At 33.6% G+C, this 21535-nt stretch overlaps 1 protein-coding gene across 5 annotated transcripts in view; it reads left to right on the forward strand.

Annotated features, from left to right (window-relative positions):
• The window catches only part of TMPRSS2 (transmembrane serine protease 2), a 204249-nt gene that overhangs the window by 103781 nt on the left and 78933 nt on the right, over positions 1–21535 (forward strand). For 4 of the 5 annotated variants that reach the window (XM_074213842.1, XM_074213843.1, XM_074213844.1 and 1 more), the window contains 2 exons: positions 3325–3477; positions 17289–19752. In XM_074213842.1, the coding sequence (XP_074069943.1) occupies positions 3325–3477; positions 17289–17300 (165 nt within the window). In that variant the 3' untranslated portion in view covers positions 17301–19752. Of the gene's footprint in view, positions 1–3324; positions 3478–17288; positions 19753–21535 lie in introns of those variants that run through there. The other variant, XM_074213845.1, reaches the window with a different exon arrangement.

Genomic DNA, 21535 nt, shown 5'->3' on the forward strand with positions numbered 1-21535 from the left:
TTAGCTGTGTGACTTTAGGCAAGTCACTTAACCCCATTCCTTGCAACCCCCCAAAAAATAAGTTATGGATTAGGGAATAAGTAGTTAGAAGTGCTGTAGACATGTGAGCAGGGACAAAATAAACAACAGGGTAAGAAGGATAATGAGGGAAAATATGATAGAGGTGAATAAATGTGAATGAGTTGAACTCACCCCCAAAAGTGAAATGATAGTGGAATGGATTAAATATCACATATTTATAAGAAACTTAATTAAAAGTGTGAGATACACACAGAATTAATTAAAATCTTGGAATAGAATTTATTATACTTCAGTCAAAGTTAAAAAAAAAACCCAAACAGTAAATCTCAAAGCTAAAGCTAAAACAGATTTAATTGAAAGACATTAACAGGAAAATCACACTATCCTACCAGCATTATTTAGTATTGTTTTAGAAATACTAGCAATAGCAGTAAAAGAAGAAAAAAGAATTAGAAGGAATTAGAATGGAAAATGAGAGAATGAATGCTATTTTTTGCAGATATTTAGAAAATCTAAAGGTTAAACTAAAAAAGTTAGCTGAAATAATTAGTAATGTTAGTAAAGTAGTAGGATGCAAAATAAAACCTAAATAAGCCTAGTTAACTCATCACTATTTTTTATACATCACCAACAACACTATAAGAAGAGATAGTAAGAAATATCTCATTCAAAATAATACTAGATAGTATAAAAGACACAGAAAGTACATGATCATAATTATAAAACAATCTATTCAAATAAATCATTTAAATAATTGGAAAATTACTAATTGTACATGAGTGGGCAAAGCCAATATAATAAAAATGATAATTTTATTTAATTATTGCCATCCCAACTAACTTACCGAATTGAAAATAATTAAATTCACTTAAAGAATAAAAGGTTAAGAATTTATAAGAAACTAATAAAAATGATAATAAAGAAGGTTTAACCATATCACATATTAAATTATATTATATGATGGCAATTGTCATAACTAACTTGTACTGGCTAAGAAATACCAAGGCAGAACAGAGTAGACATACAGCAACCTGTAGCAAATGATTATATTAACTCTGTTTGATGAATGTGAAAACTCAAATTTGGGAGATAACTATTATTTAGTTAAAAAAATCATGGGGAAAGCAAAAAATTGAGCACAAATCAAAATCTTAAAGCATTTACTAAGGAAAGGGAGATATCACAAGAAAATTAGAACATGGAACATTGCCTATCAGATCTAAATAAGAGAACAGATGATGAATAAACAAGAGATAGCATTGTGATTATAATATGAATAATTTGATTAAATTTAAAAGTACATATACAAATCAATGTTGCCAAAATTAGAAGGAAATAAATTGGGGGAAATTTTTAATAGAAAGTCAGCAGTATTATTTCTTAAATATATAAAGAACTTTGTCAAATTTATAAGAAACAAGTCATTCTTCAATTGATCGATAGTCAAAGGATACGAACAGGCAGCTTTTCAATGAAGAAATCAAAACTAGACCTAGACATAGGAAAATCATTAGAGAAATTCAAATTAAAACACTTTGAGATATCAACTTCCACTCTCAGATTGATTAAACTGACAGAAACCCTTCAATTAGAGAATGGGCTAAAGGAATTTTGGTGTACAATTGTGATGGAATACTTTTGTGCTATATGAAATTATTAGCTGGTTCATTTTAGAAAAACATGAAAAGACTTACATGAAATAATGAAAAGTGAAATGAGCAATACCAAGAGAATATTGTACATAGTGACATAAATATTGTCCTAAGAACAGCTTTGAATGAGTAATTCCTCTTGAGTATCATACTCAAATCAACTACAAAGGACCTAGGAACAAAAATATTTTTCATATTCAGAGAAAGATTTGTGTGTGTGTCTTTGTGTATGTGAGTGCATTTGTCCATATGTATACATGCATGTGTGTGTGTATATATTTGTTTTTTTAAATTGTAACCTCTGTGGAGGGACAGAAAGAGGTGGGGGGGGGGAGGACACAACAAAGAACAAAAGAAAGCTTAGAAGGACCCAGAAAAGCAGGGATTTATTTCAGCTCATAACCAAAAGAAACCCCCATGATCACAAACATAATAATTTGTTATCCAATGTCTACTTAAAGACTTCTGTGAGCACAAAAGTGTATGTCTTTGTGTGTATACATGTGCAGACTCTCCACTTCTCAAGGAAACCCATTTCACTTTCAGAAGGATCTAATTAAAGTTTTCCTGATCTCTATCCTAAATTTTCTTCTTTGCAACTTCTCCTCTTTCCTTCTAAGTCCAAGAAGAACAAGTCTGCATTACATTAATTTATATACCCCTAAACATTCTCACATCCTTTAACTAATTCACCTTCCACTCTCCCTTGAAACCTTCCTTGTTTTCTTTAGGAACACTTCATTGTCCCCAACAATCTGGAGAGACCTGAAGTGGAATTCCAGAGAGAGATTAGGAGTAAACATATTTTTGATTTCAAAGCCATCTGCATATAGATGGTAAATGAACTCATTTGAACTTTTAACAATCCTCAAAAAAAGTGTATATATTTGGAGAGAGAAGGCCCAGTTCAGAATCTTGGGGGTACATTCACACATGGTAGTTAGGAAAGTTATGTGATCTAGCAACAGAAAAAAAATTATTTGCCCAAAAGGAATAAAGAAAGGCATAACAGTGTCAATGAAAACCCTAAGAGAGGGAATATACAGAAAGAACCAGCGGACAGAAGTGTCAAATGCTATAGATATTATGTAGTGGGATGAACACTGAGAAAACACCATTGGGTTTAATAATAAAGAATTCATTGCTAACAGTGAAAGCACTTTTAGTTAATCATTTGAGATGGAAAACAGGTTAAAAAGGGTTGAAAAGTTAAGTAGCAAGTGAGAAAGTAAAGGAAATTAATACAGCCAACTTTTTCTAGTAGACTATAAAAGGGAGAACTGTAAGAGAATAGTTTGAAAATATTGATGTGTCAGTTTTCTTTTTGTCATATGGATTTGGGGGTATGTGTAGAAATTGAATGGGTTTGTAAACAGCAGGAAAGAGCTAGTTAGGTCAAGAGAGACTGAGATGACAGATGCCTAGATAATAACATGGGAAGTAAGGGAAGGAGAGAGGATGTTTTTTCAAAACAAGGTTTTAAACTTGGGTTCTTAACTCCCAGTCCAACCCTCTTTGCATTGCATCATCCTCCCCACCCAAAGCTTTCCTCCCTTCTTCCATCTCAGTTGTCTCACATTCTTATCAAACATCTTTGTCTTTTCTTTTAATTTTGTCCTTTTCTAAAAACTTTCTTTGTTGTTGTGCCTAGGGTGACAGTGGGGGTCCTTTAGTCACTGAAAAAAATTCAGTATGGTGGTTGGTTGGCGATACCAGCTGGGGATCTGGATGTGCCAAGATAAACAGACCTGGAGTTTACGGAAACCTGACAGTATTTACAGACTGGATTTACCAACAAATGCAGGTAAACTTTTAGTTTTGCCTTCAATTCATTAAATATAGCAATCCTCCCCGCCTTAGTTTTTTAAACTCTCTCATATATATATACTATACTGTCCTTTCTACATTAAAAGACCCAAATGATCAATTATTAATAGTAGAAAATATATTTGATATTTTTTCCTTGTAGTAATCTTAGTTGGGGGTTGTTTCTCTGGTTTCTTTATATTTTGGAAAATTGAAGCGAATTCAGACTGATTATGTCATTTATAACATACCTTTCTCTTAAGACCTCTGGGAGAGGAAAATCACTGCCTCTTGAAACAAATTGTTTTGGGTAGCTCAAATTATTGACTGTTATTTTCTATGAATATGTTTCTTTGAAACTTATTCTGATTCTAGTTGTGTCATTTCAGCCTAAGCAGAAAAAGTCTACTCCTATTTACATATAACTTTTCAAAAACTTGAAGATCATTGCAGATATGATCTGACCACAGCAGGACTACCACTTTCATTTTGTACACTTTTCCCATTAGTGCAAGCTGAGATTGCACAAATTTTTTGTTTGTTAATATGTCATATTGAACTTGAAGTCCACTAAAATTCCCAAGAGCACTTTAAAAAAATAGATTCTGGATTCTGGATTCCTTCTCAGATGAACCCTCTCTTGTAACAAAAAACAGGCTACCAACACAGTGTCCATATCTGCCATAACCTATTTCCCTTCTCTACCAAGAAGAGGGAAATAAGTTTCTTTATTCTTTCTTCAGGACCAAGATTTTTTATTTTAGGTACTCTGAGTTTGGTTTTCTTTTATTAGTGTTTTCCCCTGTTTTCATTATTTCATTATCATGTGTTGATGAACACATCCTTTTTAAATATAGAAACATCAGTATATATAAATTACAGGTGAATTCTTTAAGAAAGAAATCTCTTGAACAGAGCTTACAAAGATCTTATACTTACAAAAAAATGGAGCTTATTTCTGGCTAGCAGTTACTACATTTTAGCCTTAATATAGAACTTTATCTTTGTTTAGAAAACTGTAGGATTATGTCTGAGCTAAGATCTAAATTCAGATCTAGGCCTTAGACACTTACTTGCATCATGATTCTGGGCTAGTCACTTAACCTCTATTTGACTCAGTTTCCTCAGCTGTAAAATGGGAATTCTCATGCCTTGGTTGTTAGAGGATCAATTGAAATAATTTACAAGCACTTAACACAGTGACTCTCCTATGGTAAGTGCATTGAAATGCTAGCAATCATTTTATTATTATTATCTTTATTATTATCATTATTATTACAGTCCCCCCTTTCAAAAGAGATAGAAAATTGCTGTTTTTTTGCCTCCATAAATGTATGCTGTCTTCTAGTTCTAATGATTTTATTCTGTATTAGTTCGTGTACGTATCCCATCTTTCAAAAATCCTATTTCACAGGGCAGGATAGGGTTCTGTTTCATTATCTTTTTTTTTTTCCTTTGAGGCAATGGGGTTAAATGGCTTGTTCAAAGTCACACAGCTAAGCAATTATTAAATGTCTGAGGCTGGATTTGGACTCAGGTCCTCCTGACTCCAGGGCCTGTGTTCTATCCATTTCACCACTTAACTACCCCTACATTATCTTGCTATACTTATTTAGCTAATCTTATTCTCTCTGTTACAAAGAATGCTTCTATGAGTGCTTTGGTACCTTTAAGAGAAGACATTTTCTTTCTTTGACCTCTTTTCCTCAAATATTCTTCACATTACCTTTTGTCTAGCTTTTCCTGTATAAGTCTTGTTCTAATTAGATTTTCTCATTTCAGTGGCAAGACTATATTCATCAAAATAAAAACATTTAAAAGGACATTTATTTTATGGTGACTTAGAAAATGTTTTAACTATGAGAAATTAAGAATCACAGAATTAACAACCTCAATAAGCAAGTATTTGAAACTACAATTGTTATTTCTTTCACATGTTAAAGTTTAGAAGTCCATAAATAATCCTGTGAGGTGAGGATTTCAGATATTATCCCCATTTTTCACAAGTAGAAACCAAGGTTTATAGAGATTATTTGTTCTTGGTCATGTAGTTACTAAATAGAGCTCAGGTCTTCTTTCTCAAATACTTTTCAGGTCAACTGTATTTTAAATTTATTCAGACTAATTGTGAAATTTAGCCCCCATTGATAAATTATCGATGGCATACCTCTCCTAAGAGAAAACTGAACATGGATGTTAGTTTTTCAGTAAACATGACAAATACCTAGCACTGGCATTCAAATGTTTTTAATTTTTTTTTATTTTTTTCCTATTATGAACTAAAGAGGAAAAAAAATGAGAAAGAAAAAACATAAAAGATGTTTTAAAAAGTGAATATAGTATGTTTGCTCTGCATTCAGACTCCTTAATTTTTTCTCTGGATGTGGAAGACATTTGCCATAACAGGAGTCTCTGGTTTGTCCTTGATCACTGAACACCTGAGAGGAACTATGTCTATCATAGTTGATCATTTCATACTGTTAATGTTAAGGTGTACATTGTTTTCATGGTTCTGCTCACTTCACTCAGCATCAGTTAACGCTTTTAATTCTCAGTCAAATACTCTTATTTGGTTATGATTCCACATTTTTGTATCTAAAATAAAAGGGGCAGTAAACAGTAAGCTTTCTCATCCTATTTTTCCAACTGAAAAGCATTTCTATTAAAGAAATATTTATATGAGGGTGGCTAGGTGGCATAGTGGATAAAGCACCAGCCTTGGAGTTAGCAGTACCTGGGTTCAAATCCGGTCTCAGACACTTAATAATTACCTAGCTGTGTGGCCTTGGGCAAGCCACTTAACCCCATTTGCCTTGCAAAAACCTAAAAAAAAAGAAATAGTTATATGGAAGTAGTTTTCAGAGGTTGTCTGGCATTTTATAGTAACATCTCAGGGCATCAAAGTAAGATGTGCAGAAATTTTAAAACAGAGAACTATAACATTTTTCAGGCTAATTTTTGAGCTTAATTCAGTCTAGACTTTGTAGTCTTATTAAAATTTAGTACCAATTCTAAAACAGTGGAAACCAGCTTGGAGTGTTTTATTTTAGTGAAAAGATGGAACAATTCATTTATTTTACTCATTTATATAATTCAAGTAAAGCAAGAAGATTGAGGAAGGAAATTGAATAGTATTAAACCAGAAGGGAAAATGAACTTTCTAGATCTCAGAATAAAGAGAAAATCTTAAATCATTCTTCTTGCTATCCAAATCACCACTCTGATTGTCTGTAACCCTCCATCATCCTGAAAGGCAGTTTTGGTCCATCATTAATTTTTTCCACTTAATAGTATTTTATTTTTTCCAAGTACATGCAAAATAGTTTTCAACATTCATTTTTACCAGAATTTGAATTTTTGAATTTTTCTCCCTCTTTTCCTTCCCCCTTAGGGTATTTTATCAGCAAGCAATATAATATAGGTTATACATGTATAATCATGTTACACATATTTCCACATTAGTTATGTTGTGATAGAATCAGAAAAAAATGGAAAAACCATGAGAAAGAAAAAAAAACCCAAAACAGTGAAAATGGTCTGCATTCAAGATTTCATAATTTTTTTCTCTGCATGTGGCTAGAATTTCCTATCATGAGTCTCTTGGATCATTATATTTCTGAAAAGAGCTAAGTCTTCATAGTTAATCATTGCACAGTATTGCAGTTAAGGGGTACATTGTTCTGCTCACTTCACTCAGCATCAATTCATGTATAAATCATTAATACATAAATTGCATTTAAAAACAGAACAACTATCCTTAGCTCACAAATCATAAAAACTTTGACAATAGGCTGAATTTAACCTTTGAACTGTAGTTTGCTGCACCTTGCTCTGAACTGTTACAAAACCTAATTGATCTACCTGCTTCCAATTTCTCCTTTCTCCAGTCTATCTTCTACAAGGCTGCAGATTGATTTAAGACTCTTTAGTGGCTACCTCTTGGTAGGATCATCTAGGTGGCATAGTGGATAGAGATCAGTCCTGGAGTCAAGAGGACCTGAGTTCAATCTGGCCCCAGACTCTTGACAATTACTTGTTGTGCGACCTTGGGCAAGGTTGCCTAACATCCAGGGCCATCTCCAGTCATCCTAATTCATGTCTGACCACTGGACTGAGATGACTCTGGAGGAGAAAATGAGACTAATCACTTAGCACAGCACCCCTCACTCATTTCCAGTTCATGTCCTTGTCTGGACATCACCTCCCTGATGTCACGGTCTTCTGGTCTTCATCAAAACAAACCAAAAAAACCTGTAACATTACATCTAGGATAAATTACAAAATTCTTATACTGGAATGTAAAACTTTCTATGCCTTCTATGTACTTTTCATTCTCATTTTTTATTACTTGCCTTCATTTACTATTTGGTCAAGTCAAAGATATCTCCTAATTTTTCTTGATTCTACCATTTTGCTTCTACCTTTACACTGGTGACTGCCCCCTATATTTGGAATGTACTTTCTCATCTCTATCCTTAGTTTCTTCAAAAGACAGTTTATTTATCATCTACAGGAAACCTTTTTACAAAACCTCTCCAGTTACTGCTTTCTCTATCTTGAAATTAAAGTATATTCCTTTTTTCTAAATTTTGCTTTTATTTTCTACATATGAATTATATTCCCATAGAAGATTTTATGCTCCTCAATCTTAAGGTTTTACTTTGTTTTTGACTTATCCCTAGTGTTTTACACCTAGATACTCTCTCCTCCTTGATACCTTATTCTCTCTAGGTTTATAGGATACCACTCTCCCAATTTTCCCTCCTCTCTATCTGACCACTACTCTGTCTTCCTTGCTGAATCCTCCTGATAATGCCCTGTAGCTGTGGTCTTCCTAAGGTTCTGTCTGAACCTCTTCTCTTTTACCTCTATACTTGATTTCATCAACTCCTATCAATTTAATTACCATCTTCATGTAGAAGATTCTCAATATTTCCTTGTCTTCCCTGTTCTCTTAATGGAAAGATAATGACCTTCAATCTTACATCTCCAACTGCCTTTCAGACACCCAGGACTGGATGTTTAAGAGACATCTTTATTTAACTCAATATATCCAAACAGAATCATTATCTTTCTCCCTTACATTCTTTTCCCCTCTTCTAAGCTCTACCATTTTCCCTATTACTGTAAAGAGCAACACTATCTTCTCTGTCCCTCAGCTTGTCCCTCAGTCTCTCTGGGATGACCTCTCTTACTGCTTATCATCTCTTATATCCAAGCTATTGCCAAGGCCACTAGATTCACTTTGAAACACCTCATGCATATGCACACCCCCTTCTCTCTCCTTATCTAAACCTCTTGTCTTGATTGATGGAACAATCTGCTTTTAAGTCTTCCTGTCATTCTCCATTTAACCCCTAAAGTGATTTTCCTAAAATGTCCAATGGTGTCAACTTCCCCTTCTCCCAACTCATGAGCAGCTTCCTATTACTTTAAGGATCAAACACAAAATGCTCTGTTTGGTATTTAGAGCTAACCCCCTTCTTATTTTTGATCAAGACACTTCTTCACTCAGCCCTAGGCACTTTCTCTGTTCCTTATTCCTGGAAAGCTTTCTCATCTACTCTGACTGTAGACCTTCCTCTTTTGTTTTAAATCCCAACTAAACTCACACTTTTTACAGCATGGGTGTCCAATCTTTTAGCTCTTCTGGGTCTCATTGTTCAACAAAAACTTGTCAAGAGCAGCATATAGAATTTATGACTACAATATAACCCATATTACCAATGAGAATAATAATAAATATGATGCAGATTTTAAAATACTCATACTAAAAATAATAAATCATTTACTTTTTTGAATTTGATATTTTTATTTATTTGTTTTTTCAACTACACCATCTTTTTTTGCAAGGTTTTGAATTTTACATTTTTCTCCTTCTCTCCCTTTCCTCCCCCCCTTCCCTTTGTTAGAAAGTAATCTTCTATAGGCTCTCCATGTGTATCTATGCTAAACATAGATCCATACTAATCAAAACATTTATTTTTAAAACAAAAAATAAGAACATGTCATTTTAAAATTTATTTTTCCAACCATATGCAAAAGTAGTTTTCAACAATCAATTTTTTTCAAGGTTTTGAGTTTCAATTTTACTCACTCCCTTCATTTTCTTCTCTTCCCCCACCCCGACAGAAAGCAATTTAATATATAAGCATTTAATATGTCTAACCATACTAAACATAGATCCATATTAATCAAGTTGTGAAAGAAGAATCAAATCAAAATGGGAGGGAAAAACATTAGGGAGCAAAAAACAACATAATAAATAAGACAACATTTAAAATATTGAAAATGGTAAGCTTTGGTCTGCATTTACTTTCCATATTTCCTTCTCTGGATGTGGATGACATTTTCTGTCACAATTCTTTTAGAGTTGTCTTTGATTATTGTATTATTGGAATATACAAGTTCATCATAGTTGATAATCACCCAATGTTGCTATTAGTATATACAGTATTCTTCTGGTTCTGGTCACTTTGCTCATCTTCAGTTTATGTAAGTCTTTTTAGGCTATTCTGAAGTCTCATCTCTCATGATTTCTTCTAGAATATAGTATTCCATCATATATATAGACCACAATTTTGTTCAGCCAGTCCCCAATTGATGGTCATCTCCCCCAAATTTCCAATTCTTTGCCACCACAAAAAAGAGCTGCTATGAATATTTTTGTACAAGTGGATTTTTTGCCCTTGTTTGTGATCTCTTTGGGATATAGACCTAGTAGTTTTATTGCTGAATCAAAGGGTATGCACAGTTTTATTGCCTTTGGAAATAATTCCAGATGACTCTCCAGAAAGTTTAGGTTGAGAACGTGCCATTTTTAATGCAAACACTAAGCTTGTTTTTTGCTTTTTGTTTTGATACTAGTGTATCTATATCTGATTTGCTAGAGATGGTAGTGATGCAAAGAATATTTTTAAAATGATTGCCTGAAATTTTTTCTATTTTTACTTTTTGTATGCTTCATATGGGAAAAAGGTTGCTTGAAAATATACATATGTCCCAAAAGAGATATCATGAACAGGTCATATGAGAGAAAAGTGCTGGATATTTTTCTCTGCACAGGTACAACTTATAAAAATCCAGTAAAGATGTTAGATTAAAGTTTTTTTAAGTTGCATCTCTGATTTCAGCTCTGTATATTCTATTTGCAATGTATGGATGTCAACTAAGAACGGATTAGCAAATATACTGAAATGCAATTAGTGTTTTCTAAAATCTTGAAATCTATTCTCAAAGTCCTATGACAAAATATTAATGCTGTATGATTAAGTTGTCTGTAACAATTATGAGACATTTAGCTTTTTTCCTTTTTGTTTTTTGCAAGGGAGTGGGGTTAAGTGACTTGACCAAAGTCACACAGGTAATTATTAAGTGTCTGATATCAGATTTGAACTCAGCTCCTCTGACTCCAGGGCCAGTGCTCTATCTACTGTACCACTTGGCTGCTTCAGACATTTAATATTTTAAAATAAAAATCCTAATTCCTATATGTATATCTTTTATTAAATAAAAAAAAAGTCTGGCAGTCTGTGAGACATGTTAGTTGCCTGAAAAATCAAACCATGTTAATGAAGGGTTAAACTGATCTGTGTTGTTGCAACAATGGTGCCTTTGCCTCATTTTTCAGTTACCTGATGAGGGCTGCATGAATGGGCTTTGAGGGCCAAGGATTAGACACATCTGTTCTACAGGAAGCCTGTGCTAACTCCTTTCAATTCTAGTGCTTTCCCTAATTTAATTATTTCCTATTTCTCTGGTATAAAGCTTGCTTTGTTTATATTAGTTTGCAAGTTGTTCCTTTGAACAGGTTACAAATTTCTTTAGGTCAGGTCCTGTCTTTTTTTGTTATCCCCAGTGTTTAGCCTAGGATCTGAAATATAGAAGATATACTTAATATATGTTTATTGATTTTTTTAAAAATTCATTTTGACTAAGAATTTCAATAATGGCCAATTATTTGAACTCTCTATTTACTGTGGCTTTTTTTCCTACCTATATCCCTCATCTCTTTCTTCCTTCTTCCTTCTTTATTCAACAATATTATATTTCTATTTCTCGTTTTGTTTATATTCACATTGATCTCTCTGATTTCCTTATATGCCACCTAACAATTCGCCCAGTCCCACTCCTGTACTTCATTCCTATTATATATTCTATTTATTCTGATTATTATGTCCTGGGGCGGCTAGGTGGCGCAGTGGATAAAGCACCGGCCCTGGACTCAGGAGTACCTGGGTTCAAATCCAGTCTCAGACACTTAATAATTACCTAGCCGTGTGGCCTTCGGCAAGCCACTTAACCCCTTTGCTTTGCCAAAAACCAAAAAAAACCTAAAAAAAAAAAACCTGATTATTATGTTCTTTCACGGTCCCATTCCAATCATCACCATTTTTTAAATATAAATATAAGGAATACTTATGAGGCATAAAACTACTAATAACATGTTGGATGATACACAAAAAAGCCACACTTATATTGAAACAAAGAGAAGACAGATATAATCCCATGTGGTTGGGGTTGGAATTGGGGTTGACAGATTCCTTTCATCTTTAATTTACAATACTTTAAAGGTTCTGATTTGAAGCCAAAACAAATTATCATCTGCATCTCTGCAGTTTTAGAACAAATTTCACCTAACTCAATTGTATATTACTTGGTCATTCCTAGCTCCACCAGGAATGTTCCCTGGTTCTATGATACAGAAAATTTTTTCAGACTGGGGATTCTTTTGGTGTAGGGATACTTTGACTTAGGTCTTTGATATGCCAATACTGAAATGCTACTATTCCTTTAGGGGAATATTCTTAGGGATATCCTTCCCCATTAGTGTATAGGAGCTTACCTTAACTTGAAAGAGGTGAGATTGAAGAGGAGTTAGAATCCTCTATGGAGAAATTTTTCAGTGAGATAGTCAATTGGCAGAATTCCTTGAAAGGTTGCCTTGGTTGTCAGTTGTCTTGTTTGAATTGAGGTAAACTGAGGAAACGAAGTCTAAGCTATGTAATTTATTAGCAAGGTATACACTTGCAATAAGTCAGATACCAGGTCCCTCAGGAAGCACAAGGAGCCAAAAAAAACCCCAGAATTAAATGATTTTTTAAATAGTAAAACACAGATACTATATTTAGATTTAGGTTCTTTCCAGTGCTTGCTGATTGGTTGCATCTAGTTGCACCCTTCAAGCCAGTTAGAGATACAATAATACTTATGTTGTTGAAACAACAATTTATAGGAATAAGTAACAATAATTTATAGGAATAAGTAGCTCAGGAACACAGAACTTAACTTCAGCAAATATACAAAATCTCCAAAATGGAATCAATTTGATTCTCACATTCTACCACACTGCTTTACTTGTGAAAATAAATAAATATAAAATGCAAATGATCACTGTAGGAAAGGGCAAACAACTGGGGGGGGGGGGATTAATAAGGATCTTGTAGAAGAGATAGCACTTCATTGGAATGGAACTCAGTATTTCAAGGAGTAGAGGTTGGGAAACAGTATTCCAAGGAAGGGGACAGCATGAAGGGAGAAATGTTCAAGGGACATACAGGCAGTAAGATGCCCCCGAATCTTTTTGACAGAGGAGTAATGAAATGGTCCAACATGAGCTTTAGAAATAGTGATGTGGGGAATTGAAGGGAGAGGGAGAAAGAATGAAAGCTAGGAAACCAATAAGTATATTCTAACAGTCTAGGCAAGATGAACAAAAACCCTGACTGGGTAAGTGGAGAAGAGTTGTATCCAAAAGGTTTAATGAAGAATTGACAAGCTAGTGCAATTGAATTGACCTATGAAGTGAAGGAAAGAGGAAATTTGAAGAGGATTCCGAGGTTCCAAACTTGAATGACCAAGAAGGGTGATGATACTCTTAACAGAAATAACTTTTTTGCTTTCTTTTATTAGAATATTACTTTATTACTTGTGTCATATATTCTTGTGAGTAAATATCTTCAAACTTTTAAGTTTTTTCATTTATTCCTTTTTTTTTAATCCTATGAATGGTCAGGCATTTCTATTGCTTTTCTTCCAATTGTAGAACTATTTTCCTTTATGGCATTTTTCATCACTCAATTTTTTTATAGTGAGATAATGATTAGTAATAGAATGAAATGGAAAAAGAAATTTGTTTGGATTAGATTATGTCTAAGATCTCTCCTAGTTCTAGACAATATAATTTTTAAGTTTTGAATTATTTTGAGTAAGGCAGGGGAATAGGTATTGGTAAAAGTTGCAAAGTAATGCCAATTAAGATGAGAAAATGGTTAGGCTTATGGCAAAGGTGAAGTGCTCAACTGGTACTTGTGAAAAGTCAAGTGAAATTTAGGGTATCCCATAAGTTAGGTAAACCATTCAATTATGCTAGCCATGCCTGAAGTTTTTAAGTTGAAAGCCATATTCACTATCTAGATTAATATATTTTATGTCATCATCTTTCATTTATTACTGAGTAGCACTAAATATGACTGGGGGAATGTTGATTCTGATTGTAGTGGTGATGTAGAATATGATGACAATCATGGTTATGATAAATGAATGGATTAATAGAATGAAACATGCCAATAGCATCCATTTAGCTATGATCCTGGTGCCACTTGGGAATCTCCTATAGGTTTTGGTATGTTCTGGCATACTTAATACCTTGTCTTCCTCGATACCACATCCATTTGATATCAACTCACTTTAGTCATAGTCCCAGGATATTTTACTTGACTATTCCCTGGTTCTAAGAGTAGGAAAAAGTTCTAGTCAAAGGAATCGTGATCATTGCTCATAAGTAGTTAATTATACCATATTTCTAGATTCTTTGCTTGGAGGTTATCCCAAGTAGATGTCATAATTCTTTTTTTTTGAATTAGCATTTAGAAATTTTAATTTTTTTTATAAAATATTTTATTTATTTTGAGTTTTACAATTTTCCCCCAATCTTACTTCCCTCCCCCCCACCCCCCCACAGAAGGCAATTTGTCAGTCTTTACATTGTTTCCATGGTATACATTGATCCAAATTGAGTGTGATGAGAGAGAAATCATATCCTTAAGGAAGAAACATAAAGTATAAGAGATAGCAAGATCAGACAATAAGATAAGTTTTTTTTTCTAAATTTAAGATAATAGTCCTTGGTCCAACTCCACAGTTGTTTCTCTGGATACAGATGGTATTCTCCATTGCTGACAGCCCCAAATTGTCCCTGATTGTTGCACTGATGGAGTGAGTGACTCCATCAAGGTTGATCATCAAGGTTGATCATCAAGGTTGCTGTTAGGGTGTACAGTGTTTTTCTGATTCTGCTCATCTCACTCAACATCAGTTCATGCAAATTTCTCCTGGAATTCCCATCCCTCCTGGTTTCTAATAGAACAATAGTGTTCCAGATGTCATAATTCTTGAGACCCCGGTATCTATCATTTCAACAAGTGGAAGGATCCCTAAGATTACTAATGGAAATAATAATACATTTTCCCAACTTCCAACTGAAAATTTTGATCTAACAGAAAACCAGGAAGTTTTGGTAGACATGGTTTGGTACTGAGAGTGAATAAAAATAATTTGTAACTACATTTTGATAACTGTGTCATCTTTTTAAGTTTCCATTATGTTTCATTGTAGTTCTTTTTATGATTAAAAAAAGTGATATTGTAGCTAAAGAATCATCTCCAAAGTAATCAAAACTTAGGATCAAATCCTACCTCGGACACAATTTACTGGTGAATTTCTTCTTTTCCCTCTATTCAATTTCACTTGATAAAAATTTAGGAACAGTTAGAAAGCACAATTGGTAGAGCATCAGCCCTGAAGTCAGGAGGATCTGAGTTTAAATTTGGTCTCAGACACTTATTAGCTATGTGACTTTAACCCTGATTACCTCAAATCCAGGGATATCTTTAGTTGACCTGGCTCATATCTGACCATTGGATCCAGGTATCTCTGGAGGAGAAAGTGAGGCTGGTGACTTAGCACAGCATCCCCTCACTCAAATCCATTCCATGTGCTTGTCATGGCATCATCTCTTTGATGTCAGTCTTTTTCAAGAACAAAGGACAGATATCATTTTACTTGATTTCAGCAGCCCAATTATCATTTTTGTGAAGATGATTCTGGGTAGCCAGTTGATAACAGTGAATAGAGTGCTGAACCTAGAGTCAAGAAGACCTGAATTCAAATGTGACATCAGACATTTACTAGTTGTGTGACTCTGGGCAAGTCACTTAACCTTTATTTAAGTCAGTTTCCTCATCTGTATTAATGGGGATAATCATAGCACCTACACCCCAGGATTGTTGTTAGAATTAAATGAGATTGTAATGTAAAGTGCTTAGTATACTGAAGCATGGAAATTAATTAGGTATGATGATGATGATGATGATCCTCAGATCTATTTATCCAGTCCTAACCTCTCCCAGGACCTCCAGTCTCACATTTCCAACTGCTTATATTTTAAACTCAAAATACACCAAATTAAATTCATTATATTTCATTACAAACCCTTCTCTCTTTATAACTTTTGAGAAATCAATCAGATATACAAGATAGAATCAACCTCAATTCTCCATCATCCCCACATACTCAGTTTACTGCCAAAACTTAGTGATTCTATGTTCATAAAATCTATTGTATGTATTTCCTTCTCTCCTGACACCACTATTATCCTGGTGCCAGTCCTTATCACCATTTCTGGACTATTGCAATTGGTTTCTGGTTCTCTCTGCCTCAAATCTCTTTCCTCTTCCTGTTCAACTTAGCTATCCAATTTATTTTCCTAAAACACAAGTCATCTTCACTCATTCCATCAATACAACAATCAGGGACAATTTGGGGCTGTCTGCAATGGAGAATACCATCTGTATCCAGAGAAACAACTGTGGAGTTTGACAAAGACCAAGGACTATTAACTTTAATTTAGGAAAAAAACCTGATATCATTGTCTGATCTTGCTCTTATACTTTATGTTTCTTTCTTAAGGATATGATTTCTCTCTCATCACATTCAATTTGGATCAATGTAAACCATGGAAACAATGAAAAGACTGGAAAATTGCCTTCTGTGCGGGGTGGGGGGAGGGAAATAAGATTAGGGGAAAAATTGTAAAACTGAAAATAAATAAAATCTTAAAAAAAAACACAAGTCATCCTTTCTCACCCATTCAGTGAACGACTTCCAGGACCAAATATAAAGTCTTTTGGTGGTTATAGACAACCCTCTTTCAGTCTTCATACACCTTTCTTGCTCCCTGCCTCCATTCATATACTCTATGATCCAGTGACACTGTCCCCTTAACTATTCTTCACACAGGATATGATAACCTCCATTCTGGACATGGTTGTCACCTCTGCCTAGAATTCTCTTCCTTTTTGTTTCTGCTTCCTGAATTTCTTGTTTTAAATTTTGTTGTTTATTAGAAGTCTTTTCTAATTCCCCTTAAATGCTAATTCATCCTCTCTGTTGGTTATTGCCAGTTAACCTACACATATCTTGTTTGTACATAATTGTTTACATGTTGTCTCTCCCATTAGACTCTGAGGACCTTGAGAGGTAGAATTTTTTATTGGCTTTCTTTGTAACCTCATTACTTAGTATAATGCTTTAAATAATTGCTTAATAAATGCTTGTTGACTTGATTTGATGGGTCTATGTTGGTAGAAGGAGGTTTTTTCAAAGGAAATTCACTGTGAATCAGTTCAAATTGTAGTCTGGACCACTCTCACTAGATGTCAAAAAAGTTTCAATAGTCAAAAACCAAGCAGAAAATATATTGAATTTTTTATTTTGATCTGATATTTTTTCTTTTATTGTTTCTTACAGGCAAACAGGTGATCTGTAAGTCTTCCTTCTTTGAAAATGTTCAGCAAGTTAACCAAGGGGTGGATTTTCTGTATGTTATTTATCTTTAGAATAATTCAGAGCTTCTTTAATTTTTTATTAATGAGTACATTCACCTGTCTTTTTTACTGTTCACAGTTCTGTGCAGGCTACAGTAACTATTTTTCTGGTTTCTTACTGTAAACACAATGTACCTAAAGTTTTAAGTGTTTCTGAATTGTCTGATATGAATGCCAAATATATTTTGGAATGTGGAAATTTGTGAATCAAACAGGAATGATTCATTACCATATGGTATATGTCCATAATTGAGAAAATCATTGATTGTTGCACAGTAATATTTTCTAATAATCTAGGTTTTGTATAACACACAACAGTATACGTTTAACTAAAGATATTGATTAGAACCACTCAGCTGCTAATTGACTTGAAATGAAACACAATTCAGGGAAGGACTGTTGAACTTTTCTGGATGAGAATAATGTGAGAGTACCCCAGCAGTACATTCACATGAAGCCTGATAGCTTTCTCAGAGACATTTGTTAATTTGCATTTTTCTTTTTCAGTAGCATTGTGTAGTGGCTAGAAGTGAATGATTAACTTCCTTTTGAGTGCAGATCCACTTCAGTTTCAAGTAGTGGTCATTTGAATAGGAATAGCTTTGTTTTCTCTACTCAATTCTTCTGAGTTTACCTCTCTGCTGCCCCTAGGATTCCACCTTACCCCCACTCTCACCCATCTATTTAGAAATTTCACAGATTCTTCCTTCTACAAAGGGGAGATGGGTATTAGGTTTCCTATCTGTATTGTCTCTTTGTGTGCATTTTGAGTACTCATGTAGAAACTGAAGGCACCTGGGGGAAAATCAGGGATATGTTACTTTAATTATAGTGTTTTCATGTAGTTTTTTTAATATATACCTCTGTGTTAATATGATTTGACTTTTGAAGCCTTAAACTATTATATCAATATTTGATTATTTGGATGATTGTTGATATCAGATAACTGAATATCTGAAATACTCTAGATTTAACTGATATTTATGTTGATAGAATGTGTGACACTGGTGTCTTTTAGAATTTTCCAAATAAATGGTGCTGCTTTAGATCAGCAAAAATGATAAAACAATAAAAAAATGATGATTATTGAAGGGAAATAGGAGAACTGTCATACCAAAATAACATTGATAGAGCTATCAACCTTTATAGCTATTCTGGAAAGTATTTTAGAATTATAAGCCCCAAATCTCTAAAGTATACATATTGTTCTCCCAGTAATACCACTACTAGTTAAGTGTAAACACTAAAGAGGGAAAGGAGCTATATGTACAAAGGACTTTATAGCAGCATTTTTGCTATAACAAAGTTAAAAACTAGATGTAACCATCAGATGGATAATGACTAAACAAATTGGTTATAAAATTATGTAATGGAATGTTATTGTGATTTAATGTGATGAAACTAATTCAGAAAAAATAAGTGTACTCACTTTTATGAACTGATGCAGAGTGAGCTGAGTAGAACCAGGAAAATGATTTATACAAAGACCAAAAATTGAGAAGAAACTCTACTTTGAAGGACTCATCAGCCATCACCCCAGAAGACTGATGATGAAACTTGCTTTCAAAGAGCTGATGAACAAAAGATGAAGAATGAGGACTACATTAATTTTCAGAAATGATCAGCATGTGTTTTTTTCTTGACCATGCTCATTATGTGAAAGGAAATTTTTTTTAAAAAAAGATTGGGATGGAGTGTAATAACGATAGGAATATTGATAAAGTGGTTTTTGAAAGTGGAAGTTCCCAGAGAAATGCAAGCAAGCAGGACAGCTTTGGTACTAACATGCTGAATGTATTTTATACCTAAAAAAAACAAGCTGTTTTTAATGGAGATTAATGGTTTCATGTACTTTTTCCCCTTGTTTTTCTTTGTATATGGAAATTCTTATTTCCTGGTGTTTGCCAAGTTCAGAATAATAAAAATATATATTATAAATGGTGCTGAATTTGTGAAAGAGAAGAGTTAATTGTTTTAAACCAAATTCATATAGTTAAATGAAATCTTATATATAAACTTCCTCTTTATCCCCTTCCTTCCTGAATAACCCTGATTCTGAGGACTTTGAGTGATTAGGACACTATCGTATAATATAGAATTAAAAGTCATGACAAATATTATATTCATTTCATGTTAAAATTTCTTCTTCCTTGCATTACACTTAACAAATATTCTTCAAAATTTCCAAACCATATCTGATACCCCAAGATAGCAGTCAATTGGGTCAATTTCTTAAAGTTATCTGTAATTTTTAAAAAAAAATTTCTGTTTTTTTTGATGCTTAGTTTTATTTAAATGTAACCATTCTTGTATCTTACATTTTATATCATTTTTAAAAGATGCAAAATTAAATTGTATATTATCTTGCAAATAAATTCAACTTTTTCCTCCTGAATATCTATGTGGTCTTTATGTGGGAATTAATGTGTTACATAATTACATAAATATATATATATAATATAGTAAATATATGCATAATATATAATAAATATATAATTATATAGTTACATAAATGTCACCACTTTGTTAAATATACATTTTGTGATTAAATCAGGAAGAGGAGAAAAGGAAAAGCCTCCAATGTGACAATGGAAAAAGTTTTTAAAAATATGGCCTTCTTTATTAGGTCTTAAGAATAGAAAATAAAATCTCCCAATATTAATTTTTAAAATAATACAAAACTAATCTAGCAAATAAAAAATCATTGGATCAGCAAAAAATTCGCTTTCTCTAAAATTCAAATTTTAAGAAAGTAAGAGGAACGACTGCCTCAAATACCGAAATGGGAAATTCAGGCTCTGGACCTTTGACCAATACCATCTAACAAACAAGGGAGCCATTTGGTTCTCCACCCCTCCAGCCCTTTACAAGCCTGTTCCTTCTGTCATTTCCTTAAGAAGAACAGGAGTGATACTTAAAAGCCAGGCTGAACACAACCTCAACCTCACCCATCTGATATAGCTTTGGAGGCTGAATTTAATTATTCATCAGATACTAATTATTCCCATGCCTTCTCTTTTTCTCCATTCCTGTACTAATGATTATTATTTTCATTTAAGAGAAAAATATCCCAGTACCCACATTCAAATCTCACATCTCAACTCTACTCAACCAATGTCCCATTTCAATTTTGTCCATTCTTTTTACTGTGTCCTTTGGAATTCCCATTTCATAGTGAACAAACTCTTTCATCCTAGACTACCTTGTCATATTTCTTCCATCTCATTGATCTTAGTTCATCCCTTAACTAGCTATGCATTCCCAGCTGTCCTTTCTAGCTGCACTATCTTTCATTGTCCCTTGTCTCTCCCTCCTCCACCTCTATGTATGTATGTATGTATGTATGTATGTGTCTTGAGGTCAAATTTGAACTCACTCTTTCTGACTCTAGGCCCAGCATTCTATCCATTGCACCAATTACACTCAGTCCTCCAAATCATTGCTCCTTTCTCAAGGAGTTCACCTAGTTCACCATAGTTCTTTCATCCTCAGCTCCTGCCTTTATACTAAGAAACTTTAATATTTACATAAATGTTTCCTTAATTAGAAATTTTGACATTTGCTTATCTGAAAATAATCACTCATTTTTCAAGAGCCCCTATACCTACCCACTACTAAACCTATATTTCATTTTCATTAAGACTTCCAATTCCTACATCTCTCAGCACTTTCTCAAGGCTATTATCCTTGTGATTTCAGTTTTTCCCTCTTCAATCTCTAGTATACTTCTCTTACTACCACTTGATTCTTGCCAAACCCCAGCCCTTGTTTTTTTCTTCCTTTGAGTCTACTCAGGACCTGTTAAACATTGCTAGCAGAAATCTTGTAACCATGTTGCCTGGGAACATTACACATTCATATTATCTAACCTTATTGCAGCAAGGCAACATTTTATTTCATAACCGATTCTGTCTTTCTTTTCTCAAAGAAATTACTCAAAACCTCTTCCTTACTCAAATCTTCTATACCTCATCTTAATAAATTCCCTTAGCCCCAGACCTGAGAATGTTTGCTTTCATAAATCAAAGCTATTTGATGTGATAAATTACTTTTCACATTCTTGTCATCTCACAAACCTCTCCCATCTATTTCCCCTCCCTCTGATAAAAATGTTATTCCTTGCTAAGACTGATCATTCCACATGAACATTTGATCTCATCCTATAAAAGA

This window comes from Macrotis lagotis, chromosome 1 (genome assembly GCF_037893015.1).
Source record: "Macrotis lagotis isolate mMagLag1 chromosome 1, bilby.v1.9.chrom.fasta, whole genome shotgun sequence".
NCBI lineage: Eukaryota > Metazoa > Chordata > Mammalia > Peramelemorphia > Peramelidae > Macrotis > Macrotis lagotis.